At 38.9% G+C, this 13,423-nt stretch overlaps 1 protein-coding gene across 1 annotated transcript in view; it reads left to right on the top strand.

The window, feature by feature from the left end:
- Positions 1-7,588, top strand: part of LOC140246788 (kinesin-II 95 kDa subunit-like) — a 45,088-nt gene extending 37,500 nt beyond the window's left edge. Inside the window, exons 14-20 of the mRNA XM_072326120.1 lie at positions 288-407; positions 2,445-2,563; positions 3,174-3,290; positions 3,861-3,966; positions 5,452-5,591; positions 6,210-6,263; positions 7,516-7,588. Of these exons, the coding sequence (XP_072182221.1) occupies positions 288-407; positions 2,445-2,563; positions 3,174-3,290; positions 3,861-3,966; positions 5,452-5,591; positions 6,210-6,263; positions 7,516-7,588 (729 nt within the window). The remainder of the gene's footprint in view (positions 1-287; positions 408-2,444; positions 2,564-3,173; positions 3,291-3,860; positions 3,967-5,451; positions 5,592-6,209; positions 6,264-7,515) is intronic.
- Positions 7,589-13,423: the final 5,835 nt, after the last annotated feature.

Below are 13,423 nucleotides of genomic sequence, written 5' to 3'. Positions count from 1 at the left end.
AGAATGCAGGGCGTCATGAATAGAAAAACTTCACGTTGGAAATTTGAAGTGTTTGTGAATAATTGCATTGATTATGGAAGATACATGCTCAATCTATTGTGTTCTGTGTTCCCAGAACAGGAGCTTGAGATAACAAATGAAGAGAGGCAACATCTAAATTGCAATCTTCAGAAGTAGCATGTACACGCTGTGTGTGTGTGTGTGTGTGTGATGAAAGTTTACTGTGAATGAGGACAGGATGATCATGGAGATGATGTTCTATCTGTTCTTCCCTGCCGTTGCCATAGAAACAAGAGCGTGAGATGGAGATGAAGCTGAAGGAGAAGGATGAGAACACGGAGGAGCTCCAGGAGACGTACAGCTCCCTCCAGCAGGAGGTGGAAGTCAAGACCAAGAAACTGAAGAAGGTCAGTGATGTACCCCTTGAGCATTAGAAAGGTATCACGTCGATAAAGATTAGCTAATCCCCCCCCCCCCCTCCTCCCATGTGTTAAAAAGGCAAGGGAATTGAGAACCATAAAACTAACAAAGTTTAGTTCTATACCCATTGAGAATAAAGGAAAGTTTGCTAAGTTGTACAAATGCAGAAATTTGAGCATTAGAAAGGTACCAGGTCGAAAAAGATTGGTCAAAGCCAAGTTAAGTCAGTGACTTATAAATGTTGACTGCAAACAACCACTGCTAAAAAGGACATTTTTGCACAAGTCATGTTTTGCTCCCGATATGGTAACATGGAATTCTGTGTGTGTTTTATTTTGCAGATTTAAATTGTAAAGTACATGTAGCATTTACATATCAAGCAAAAACTTTATGGGAGTGTGATTTTTGCACAAGGTTAATGATGCACTATAAAATGCAAATTGATCCACCCTATGAACATTTCCAGTGCCACACTACTAGGGCTGCCAAGTCCCTATTTGTCTAAATTATGATTTTGTTTACAATATACAGCCACACTGATGGCCCATCTTTCCATCTGAAATGGAAGCCCCCCAATTGATGTACCCATCCTCCGTCTATTTTTCAATCTCTCCCGAGATAGAAATCCCCTCGTGTCTATATCTGCTGCAATTTCTCAATCTGTCCATCAGTTCATTAACGCGTTCCTTACGGGAACCTGGTTTACCAGGTTCCCGTGGGACCAACTGATATACGGGAACCTGGTTTACCAGGTTCCCAAAATGAAGACAAGGGTGCCTGCTTCAGTGGCCTAAATTCATGTTTCTTTGTGTTAAAATGCTCAGAAAAGTGGGTTTGATAAAAAGATCAGAGTTTATTCTATCAGGATTTGTTCTATTGCTGTTTCAAAAAAGGGGGGTTTTACCGTATTATGTACCTTTTCCTGATTTAGTTTTTTGCTTGTTCTGCTGTAAACTCTTACGAACATGTACATAAAGATCAAGGCTGAGATCAGTTGGAAATGCGGGTTCGCTGACCCCAGTCACCTCATTCAGGTACCTGGTTTTTTTGTAGAACAAAAGATTCTGAGAGTTCATCAGCGCATGCTCTATTCATACCTCGCACCCGATCGATATTTCCATTGTTCACGGGCACATGTAGTTGACCGTAGAAAGGGGGACACAATGAACCGCTTGACTGTGTGCCTCTCTGTCGATGGGCGAAAAGAATCTCGTTTGGGGGCATTAAAGGCACTCAGAGAATTGCGGAAGGAACGGGTTAAATTTCATCCATCCATCCAACGATCTATCAGTCCATGCCTGCTCTTATTTCTATCCCTTCTATCTATTCCTCTGTTTAACCACATAGAGATATTGCACTTTCAATTTATCCATTAATCTGTCTCTCTGTCTATCTTTTTATCTAACTATATATCTTTCTAACTATCTATCTATTATCTAACTATCTACAAATGTATCTATCTATCTTTCTACCAAGTATCTATCTATCAATGTACACAACAGTCTATTTCTCAGAGTCTCCCATGCTAAACAGCTCTTAGGCCCAAATTCACGAAGGTGGTACAAATGAAACCATGGTTTAAACCATGGACAAAAACTATGGAGCGCCAAGTGTCGCACGGAATATTTCCTTACGAAATTGGTCATTTCGTCGACAAAATGACCGTTTCGTTAACGAAATTATCATTTTGTGCAGGAAATGTTCATTTATTTACAAAATGTTGTCATTTCGTTACAAAATAATCATTTCATCGACTAAATGATTGATTTTGTAACGAAATATTCCATGCGACACTTGGCGCTCCATGGTTTTTGTCCATGGTTTAAACCATGGTTTCATTTGTACCACCTTCATGAATTCGGGCCTATATGTCTATCTTGCCACATCACATATCTATTTGTTCATCTATTCCTTCGCAATGTATCCATACATCCATTAAACTCAATCCATCGATCCATGGGTCCATCCATTCATGAAGTCAATCCCTTTTGATATTGTATGCATCTCTTCTAATCCCTGTGCAGTTGTTTGCCAAGCTTCAAGCCTACAAGAGTGACATCCAAGACTTGCAGGATGAGCATGCCAGGGAGAGGCAGGATTTAGAGCAGACTCAGAACGAACTCATTCGAGAGCTCAAACTCAAGTGAGTCTCACACCCTGTCTACAGTCCCATTTACCATGAGAAACTCAAGTGAGTCTCATACCCTGTCTACAGTCCCATTTACCCTGAGAAACTCAAGTGAGTCTCATACCCTGTCTACAGTCCCATTTACCCTGAGAAACTCAAGTGAGTCTCATACCCTGTCTACAGTCCCATTTACCCTGAGAAATTCAAGTGAGTCTCATACCCTGTCTACAGTCCCATTTACCCTGAGAAACTCAAGTGAGTCTCATACCCTGTCTACAGTCCCATTTACCCTGAGAAATTCAAGTGAGTCTCATACCCTGTCTACAGTCCCATTTACCCTGAGAAACTCAAGTGAGTCTCATACACTGTCTACAGTCCCATTTACCCTGACAATTCCGGAAAACCTCTGGAGGACATGTAAAATGGGGTGAGCTCCATTTATTAAGAGTCCCCTTTACCCAGAGAACCTGATGTCAAGAGAAAATGATATATAAAAATGGTATTAAAAGATTGAATAAAAAAAGTACATTTTACAAGAATGTTAATTTCTCATTGAAAGTCTTTGAAGTAAGACTTCATCTGTATTTTGTTTTTTATCATGCCTTTTTTATCTCATTTTCACCAGGAAACTTATTGCAGACAATTTCATCCCGCCAGAAGAGAAGACGAAAATTACCACTCGAGCGGTGTTTGACGAGGAGACGGAGGAGTGGCTTCTCACACCTCTAGCTAAGGCAGAAGGGTAAGGTCCACCCCCCCCCCCCCCTCCGAAATACTGTACTATGTACACTCATATTCAGTACGGAATGGATGGAGGAATCCCTGTAATCTGATTAATGTATATGCCATATATTTAGCGAGTCTAAAATTTAGCGATTTCAGACGTCCCAACGATTTCTCGAGTGTTAAATTGTCCTGTACTGAACGGAAAATTGTATACGCGTAAGTTACTTTCATAGCGGGAGCAGAGTGAGTATTTTTGTGTGTGTTTAATTTCGCGAATAGCGCTTTACTCTCGAAATTTGTGAAAATAAGCCGCAAAATATTCGGCACGTACAGTACTTGAAAATCAAATGCTTGTAGCTGCTTTGTGCTGTTGACAATCAAGTTTCGTGCACCCAATAATTGTAATTGTTCTTCAATGAGGTGGTCAGAAGTTTGTCTTTGCTTGTGCCTATTCTGAACAACAAGGCAAAATGAAAGAGGATGTTTGAGAAAACCTGGAAACCATATTGAAAGAAGTTAGGCGAGTTCATTGCTTCCATGGTTGTAATTGTTTGGTTTGGTTTTGTTTCTGCTTGTTTGTACGCAGTCCCCAGCAAATGGCCAAGAGACCGGTGTCTGCCGTTGGGAACAGGAGACCTATAGCTGACTATGCCAAGATGGCGGCTCAGATGGGGGGCAACCCACGATACAAGGTCTGTGTATATAGCTGTTGGTTGAGGGTCATTTTTTTTTCATCACAGAATGCGTTTTATTAACAATATTTTCCGGGCAAATGCAGGAAATGTAGAATCGACATGCATGGTGACATGTCACTTGTTGTTGTTGTTGTTGGGTTTTTTTGTTTGGTGTTCATTTTTTTTTTGGTCTACTTTTTTTTTCTTGCCATCCCGAGGTCAATACAAAACTATTGCCAATAATAAGCACAAATTTTGACTGTTTTAAGATCATATGGACTATGTTAGTTATGTCTCCATGATTATGTAAATGTGGAGCAATTTTGTGGTCTAAATTAGACCTTAAAGGGGATGGCTAGTAACTGATCAGTGGGAATCAGTGGGATGCTGGGGGATGATTGTTCCAATTCTTGTGGGATTCATTTAAGAGTACATTATGTATCTATTGTTGTGTGAAAATTATTTGCCTCAGAAAGGTCTCATATTCAAGTAATGTGCAGTTTAATCTTCCCGTCACTGTACAGGCATGCTAGCCTGGAACCATTAAACTGCACATTACTTGAAAATGAGACCATTTTGAGGCAAATAATTTTCACACAACAATAGATACATAATGTACTCTTAAAAGAATCCCACAAGAATTGGAACAATCATCCCCCAGCATTTCCACTGTTTCCCACTGATCAATTACTAGCCATCCCCCTTAATACATTGGGGTACATGTTTTATATTGTGACATTCAATTTGAACTTAGCCATAAAAAGACTGGGGGGGCTTTTTGGGCCCCCCCCCCCCTCGAACTTTTTTTGCGATAATTCTGGAACATAAAAATCTTGCCCCACGACGTCTCATGACTTTTTTTCTTTTAAGTCTTGCGCAACTTTTGAGACCAAATTCACGGCGCCCGGGTATGCAGTTCTGAAATTACGCAATATATTGTAAGTGCATGTCAGACCTGAAATTGCTCAAAAATGCAATTTCGTGTACAAATCCAATGCAAATTCTGTTTCTGACCAAAATTCGTAAATGTATCATTATTTTTACTTTTACTGATGAAAATCGATTAATTTCATGTTCTTTATGATCGAAATAGTGTCGCCAATGATTTCCATCGAAAAAAAACAATAAAAAACAAAAAGTCAAAAACAGATTTACAGCCATTTTTTTAATTTGTACATAAATTAGCATAATTAATTGATTAAAAATGAATTTGAATATTTGTGATATAATCACCTATTCAGTTTTGTAGATTTCCTTGTGGGTGACGCGCGTGCCAATTTTCCTTGCGATCGCGCGGTCAACAGCCAAGATCTTAGGGGGGCCCAATGAGCCCCCCCCCCCCCCCCCAGTCCTACGAGGCATCAAAATAGCCCAGTCTTTTTAGAGTTATCATTACAAAAATAAATGTTTAACATTTATATGTATTTACCTGGTGGGCCAATGTTCTGCATGTCATTTTCAACGTAAAATCAATGCGTTGCTGGATCCTGTTCCTACTGATAGGCTGAGAACATCCTGTCTGTGGACCTGGACATGCCCAATAGGACCACCCGGGACTACGAGGGACCCACAGTGGCCCCACGGGTCCAAGCCGCACTGGACGCTGCACTACAGGATGAAGACGACCTGGATCTGGAAGTGCAGTGAGTTTTTGTATCTTGTTGTTTTATTAATTGCACAAATTGATTAAAGGCACAGCAGATTTATGTCTGGCTTATTGGAAATTAGCAGAAACAAAAGACAAGAGACCAATGATGAAAGGCATAATGTCAGTTCACAACACTAAAAAATGATATTATTAATTTGAAAGTCTGTTTTTACTGCAGGGTTAGTTTAAAATGTGGTAGTGAAATTGATAGGACAAGTAATAGAGGCTATTTCATTGGCAATGTATAAGAGTGTCATTTGTAATCAGCAGAGAGTTCACGTAATGTGATCCATTCAAGGTGTTAGAAATGTTTGGCACCCACTTACATGTATACAATAAAATGTAGAGTTATGCATGACTCCATTTACTTCATTCACAAGTATTGCTAACAATTCGAGAACTATTTTAAAGGGTTTGGGAAGTATGTATTAGTTCGTGCTTTACTACTGTTTTTTTTTTTTGAAGGTGAATGTCATTAAAAAATGAGAAATATGATGTAAAAAAAATACAGCTGTATGGAAACTTTTATTTATTGAACACACCAGTTCAATGTTGTGAATAAAATGTGATGTATTTCTTTTTTTTTTTCTTCTCTGTCTTGTGTTTCTTCCAGACCTGAAGTTTTCAAGGCAAAGACAAAACTTAAGAAGGACAAAGTCAAATCAAAGTAAGTAGAATCAGTTAGCTGTGTGTTTAGTAAGGGAACAAGTAGTGGTAGTACTTGAACTCTTAGAAGAATCGCTCATTTTTCTGACACTTGTTCTTCAAATGTAATACAAATAGGACTTCATGCAACTGATGAACAAATCGCCATACATTGATGTAAATTCATTTAGGCACCAATTAATCATTGTTTTAGTAAGTGGCCATTATAAAAAGATATTGGCATACATACGCTGGCTGGATTTGAACCAACGACCTCCTGAGCATCAGCAGGGCGTCATATCCACTAGGCCACCAAGCTTCCGCCTAATAGCCAGTGCTGGTTTTAATCCTGATAGTACACACAGGGATACGCCGTAATCATTAAAATTAATGGATTCTTTCATCGAGTTTTTCTTCTTGCAACTGAATTTGTGGATCAGTTTAAGAAAAACAACTCAATGAAAGAATTAATTGATTTGAATAAACAGGACTTCTGTTACTGCTGCTATCATCATTATTACACTTGCTATGTCGTATGTCAGCTGCTACTGCTCCTACCGTAACTAGTACCCTCAGTACTACTAGTACTACTACTACTACTACTACTACTACTACTACTACATTCTTCAGTACAACTCCTACTACTACTACTACTACTACTACTACTACTACTACTACTACTACTACTACTACTACTACTATTACTACTACTACTACTACTACTACTACTAACTACTATTACTACTCTGTTTAGTACTACTTATTGACGTACCACTTCTATGTAACTACGTACTACTGCTACTAGTACTACTACTGTTACAACTACTACGGAACTACGTACATACTGCTGCTGCTTCTACTACTTCTTCTATAACACTATTACTGCAGCTGCTATTACAAATACTACTATATTACTATTGCCAGGTTTCCTACTTGGAGAAAGTGTTCAAGAAACTATTAATACCCATGCCATATAATTATGTATAGCCATCTATTAGTGTGCTGTTGGTCATGAAACAATGAGATGATGGTGTAGTGTTGTTTAGCTACTTACTTTCACTTTTCTTACAGAAAGAATTGTTTTACTGTGTTTATTGATTTGTTTCCATAACATGATGCAAGGGTCAGATTTACAGATTAGCAATAGCGTTAAAATCATATGAAAATCTGATGTGCTTGTTCACCTACATACTTATATGCTCTGGTCTGCTTGATCTTGAATGGTCCTCATACAAAAATGATTTGTCTGTATTTTGTTTGTCCCCACACTCCAGGCATAAATCTGTCAGTAAGGCCAGTCTGAACTCACAGCTGTACCCCCAGGCTCGGGGCCTCATTCCCAAATAGGACCTCATGCCGATGGTGTCTTCTTCTTCTTCTACGATAGTTGCTCTTCGCCGACGATAGTAGCTCTTCGCTGTGATGTTATGGGCGCCTGTTCGTGCGGCAAGCGAAAAATCTTCTCATGAGAAACTGTATTGAAACGGATTGTGGGACGAGCAGCGATATCTTTCTATTTAAATCTTTTCAATCAGTTTTGGGCACTTCTCTCTAAAGGAGTTATCTGGATAGCTCGGCCAATCGGCCAATCACATTGAAGCCACTGCGCCACCATCTTACCATGTGCATCATCCATGCGTTTGTGTATGAAGCTCACGACATCACATGATCTTGGTGGCAGTCTCTGCTTGAAATTGAGGGGCAAATCCCCACAGAATTTGCCTGGTGAGATGGAGCTGTGGCAGGCTTCACTGTTGTGTGTACAGCATGAGTGGGGCTATGAGCTATCCAGATGCTTTCTGTAGAAATCTTTGGTTTTTGTGTCCTAAAGCCAAACCTGCATCTTCACAGAGAGGTAGCTGCACATTGTCTGTGTCCTCTCATCAATCCAATCTTCAACCCTTTATGTGTTTTGAGTGCTGATTGATTCAGAAAACCTCATAGCATTGTACACACTGTCCACAGTCCCTGGTACAGAAAGGACTAAGTGAGATTTCTTGCAGACCACACCCACCGCTTCCCTTCTACAGACATTCAGAAAGTTTAAGAATATTCAAAAATATTCAAAAATATTCAAAAAATATTCAAAAATATTCAAAAATATTCAAAAATATTCAAAAAAATAAAAATATTCCAAAAATATTCAAAAAGTATTCAAAGTATTCGAAAATATAAAGAAGATTGTCAAACATGTTCCACTTCATTAATACTTAATTGCTTACATGAGTGCCATAGTTCCCCACATATTTCAATTTCTTTTTTTTTTTTGGAGGGGATCTTTTTCCTTTGTCAGGCACTGCTAAAAACGCTGATTATTACATGAACACAGCTTTTGTGTATTTGATGAGAAAGATAGTGAATGATACAATTTACAGCAAATAAAACGGCAAAGTGGTAGTCTTGTCGACATTCTCAATGCATATTGTTGCATATGACGTGAGTGGTAATGGCTCTGCAGGTGTAACCATGGCCTCAGTTGTTTGTATTGTTTTTGCTTTTTTTATCTCTTGTAAAATATTTCAATTCGATGAGGATGCTTGTATGGCGCCCTCCCAATATGATTACATACTCTTTTTTTTATGGCATCATCGCTGATTTGCGTGGCGACAGTGGTTACACCATTATCTTTACAGCATGCGTTGTCTACTATCATATCAATATTGGCATATCTTATTCCATCAGTGTTGAGATTCAGAATGTATGAGTTGATTGACTTTTCTTAGTTTTGTTTTGTGTTTTGTTATTGCATGATATTTACTGGATCATCGCAGTAGCTCTCATGTTTCCCAAATTAATCTACTCTCAAGACAGTGGTGTTGACTTCTTGCTAAATTATTTTTCTGCTTGATTTGGTTCCTTGCATGCATGTCAAAACTTTATCTAAGGAACTGGAAAGGATTTTTTTTTTTTTTTTTTTTTTTTTTCTTAAGGAAAAGTACAGACATTGAGCAAATGATGCATCACACGTTACCCCGGGATACCGTAGTACCTCGGGTTACCGCGTTGTGTAGCGCCACCTCACGTCCACTTGAGGACAGCCAGAGAAAAATGCACGCACTGTGTGTGCGTGTACATAGTCATTACCATGCCCCTGCATGTTATACTATGCATGCATGGCACGCTGTGATACCACTAGCGTGTGCTTTAGTGCAGTGCAGTGCAGTAGCTAGCGCGCGATAGCTCCAGCACCAAAATAGTTTCCTCTTTTTGGCACCCATGGTACAACCTTTTTTAAAAAATAAATAATTCAACTAAATGGCTGATTTTTGTTTGGTACCCCGGGATACCATTTAGGCCCTATGTCATCAAATGCTGGTTGTCCTTACTATTCAAGGTTAAATTCTGTGTGTGTCAGGTTCGCACAGCTGACTCAGTCAACAACTTGCCAACTTTGCATAGTTTTCTCAATCGCACAACTGCGCACAAACTGATTGATAAATTGCAACATGCTTACAGTATGTTGAAAGTGTCATAGCTGTAGAATTCACCGATTGTGATAAAATTTACATTGCAGCCAAGCTTGCAATTTTATCCACAACTTGGCTGTAATGCATTTCTAGCATAAGTTTCTATAAAGTTGCATGGCTTTGCGAAACAGAATATTTTCCCAAAGTGCTCATGTGTTGCTGTCTGAGAAGGATGTGGGACACAGGTGGTATACACTGTGGCACATAAAGAGTTAAGCTTTCTTGTGATCATCATAGTGACGTCGGCGAGGAATGACTTTATTCTTGGAATAAAGTTAAAAAGACATCCTGTCACTTCAGAGCAGTGAGGGCGGTATTCTTCATCTCTGCTCTGCGCTTTTTCACGCTGTAGGCAACTCTGTAGTCTGTAAGTCTGTAACTCTGCTGATAAGTCTGTAGCCAGTCTGTCATTATGGTGAATCGCATTCATGTACTGACGTGGTTCTGAGTATGTGGGACTGAGCGATACTTCTTACACTCATAAAGGCAGAGGAAGAGAAATCTGTGTGTCAGGGTGATTGTCTTTTCTTTGTTTCTCGTTTTTTTATTGTCTCCCATTTTTTGGTGAACTTGCAAGGCTGCTGCAAAATAACACCTAGTGTAGCAGATTTCTTTTTCTTGTTTCGATGTATGGATAGCCATTTTGGACTGCATACCTCCCTCTATTGATGCCGATGAGAAAATGCCAGAGAACCTTATGTAATAATCCTCACAGAAGTCACCAGTGGTCTTATAACTTTGTCGAGTGAATATACCTGTAAAATTGTTATGTATACCATTCTGTACTGTGTACACTACTTTAATAGGTAAGTGTTCATTTTTATATTCAACCTTGTACAAAGACATGATCATATTGTATATAACGGAAGAACGATAATAATTATGCTGTGTATATAATGAGTGTTGTGTGATAGACAAAAGGATTATTCCGTAGCAAGATGGCCAACTTATTTAATTTTCCCTTTTTCATTTCCTTTTTGATGTTCTGTGTGCATACATGTATTAATGTCATCATTGATCTTTACATACAAATCCACCAATAGACTTGTGACGAGGTACAGTTGTTTACTTTGATTGGTCGTTTCTTTTACTCGTGTTGGTCTAAACTTCACCCGTGAGCTTACATACTGCAGCCAAGCTGTCGTCCTGTAATTTCTGCGATGAAACATTCTTTTGTGATGAATGTTGATATCGCCTATTTATACATACTTGCAATGAAGAGTCTTTCCTTTCTGCGTAATTTATTATTGTCCATGATACATAATATGTAACATTGCGCCGTTCCACTTGGAAGCGGTACTTGAAGAGGAAAAGTCAGCCAGACATTGATATGAGTCATTTCTATGGTTGAAATGTCCATCAACCCACCCTCTCTCTTTGCCCACATCGCCTTGCAGCTCAAACTATTTTGGTTTTGGACGATTGCGAAATCCTTACCCAAAGAACAGAATAGACCCTGTTTATACAGTGTACGTGTAGGTGGCTGTATGACTTCACAAATATCTGCCAAAAAACAAAGGCTAAGAAACATAAAATCCTTTCTATGAGGGATGGGCTGCCTGTGATCAAGATGTGCGTGAAGTTCACTTTGACACTTGTATGTACTTGTTGGGCTACATGCATTTCTTACTGAAGCTAGTTTGTGTTTTTGCTGAGCTGGAGACTGGTTCTCTAAGTACCTGTAGTAACCTCCTCCCATGTGCTAATCCCCTGAAGCCTGAAAGGAATGGGATACATTGTTACCAATTCGGGTCAATACAGGTTGGAGGCCAGGGCATTATTTTTTGAAGCAGTTTTGAAGCAGCTCTAGTATTCAGTTTTCCTCCAAAGTGAATGTAGTTCATGTCTTCTCTTCAGTTGCCCAATCAGTGGAACATGATATGGCCATATGTTATGAGCGAAGGCATGAGAATAATGGACTGAGTTTACTAGCTTGCATTTTTTTTTTTTTTTTTTTTTTTGGGGGGGGGGGGGGGGGGGAGGGTTACACATGTTTGAAATCTACATGTACCTGAGTCTCAAAGAGTGAATCCGGATATATTGTGTTTACTACTCTGTGTTATCTTTAATGTTAGATGCATTTTTACAGCCCTGAGGAAGGTATCAGGCTTACGTCAGGTGGCTGCTGATATTATGGACAAAAAACAAACAAACAAACAAACCAAAACAAACCAAAACAAACTGACAGACAAAAGACAACAACTGAAAGTTTTCCAGATTCAAGTGTGACAGTCCAGTAGGGATATTACTAGTACCCCGTTGCGGACGAGTCCAGAGTATATTTGGGCAAGTGTCTATGGGAAATGCGTGCTGCAGCAAAATCAGTCCGTCTTGAATGGGTTAACTGCAACTCCAGCTTTCCACATGTTTACACTGTGATATGTACAGTGTACAACACAGGACCTAGTTACACCCATCTCACATTACATCAGTGTACCTCAGAAGTGTCTGTGTATGTATGTGTGTGTGTTGGGGGGGGGGGGGGAGGGGAGACAGTGGGGATGGTACGAATGTAAGTGTTGGATAAGAAACCAGAAGGGCCTACAAGTACTCCACCTCTGCTGTGTATTTTCATTGATTTAATTCTGGTAAAAATATACCGAGGTAGCTCCCTTTTTGAAGACTAAATGATAACACCATTTATTGTACATGTGTTAATATGCAGCGTCTGAAAGGATTGTCTTATATTCCTTGATTCAAATGAATGCCTCGATGAAAAGTTTTGCTTTCCATGGTCACATTTTGTTATTGATGTATACCTGTGATAGTAGTGACACTTGAGGCAGGCATTATTGCTTCATGTTACCAGGAAAACCATCATTGACTTTACCAGTAGGTGTGCCACAGATCTCAAATTCATATTCCCATTTGGCAGAAGAGATTATTGGCAATATCAATATGTTGTGCATAACATTACATGGCTCATCATTGACTGGCCAGATAATCCCATTTACTCTTAAATTGTCATAAACTATGTCATGTGTATTCAAGGTTTGAAGGAGCTTCAGAGGTGTTAGACCAGGTCAATTTGTTAATACAGTAATTTCATGTGCATGTATTATGCAAATTAATTAATGGACCTATGTCCCCATTCACCCTTGATAGGTGTAATATGCATTGTCACTGTCAATATAGAAAATGTATTCAGAATTTGTGGATGTACAGATACCTTTCTTCTTTTCTTTTCATTTTTCCCCTAGAGAAGACAAAGTAACACACAGTTTGTACATTTCAAAAGACTGTGAATTCGTTGGCATCGTGACAAATGCATGCCATCCCATTGAAGCAAAATTGAATTATAATTTTTGCTGTTGTATTAGCAACAAATGATTAATAATTGCATTCCGTTGAAATGGCAGGTTGAATTTCTCTGCAGATTTTTTTTTTTTTTTTTTCTGGGGGGGGGGGAGAAAAAAACATCTGTTTTGGTTGATTTCTGTTACAAATTTATCATATAATCATCCAAAATTAAATGACAACTTAGATTTATTCAACTTCACCCTGTTCTGCTGAAGTTTGTCTTTGGATATATTTCTTTATTCTTTTAATGTTTCTTTTTTATTTATTCATTCATTTTCTTGGTGTATCAGGTAAGGAAGTGATCAAATACACATAAGCATGTTGCAATGTTATGATGGTGTTAAGTTCCCTCTGAAGGACTTTAGGCAGATGGACAAAGTGCCTTGACCAATGGCACACAGCTGCAGCTAAAAGG

This window comes from Diadema setosum, chromosome 3 (genome assembly GCF_964275005.1).
Source record: "Diadema setosum chromosome 3, eeDiaSeto1, whole genome shotgun sequence".
Classification (NCBI taxonomy): domain Eukaryota; kingdom Metazoa; phylum Echinodermata; class Echinoidea; order Diadematoida; family Diadematidae; genus Diadema; species Diadema setosum.
This window is presented reverse-complemented; position numbering and strand designations above follow the sequence as displayed.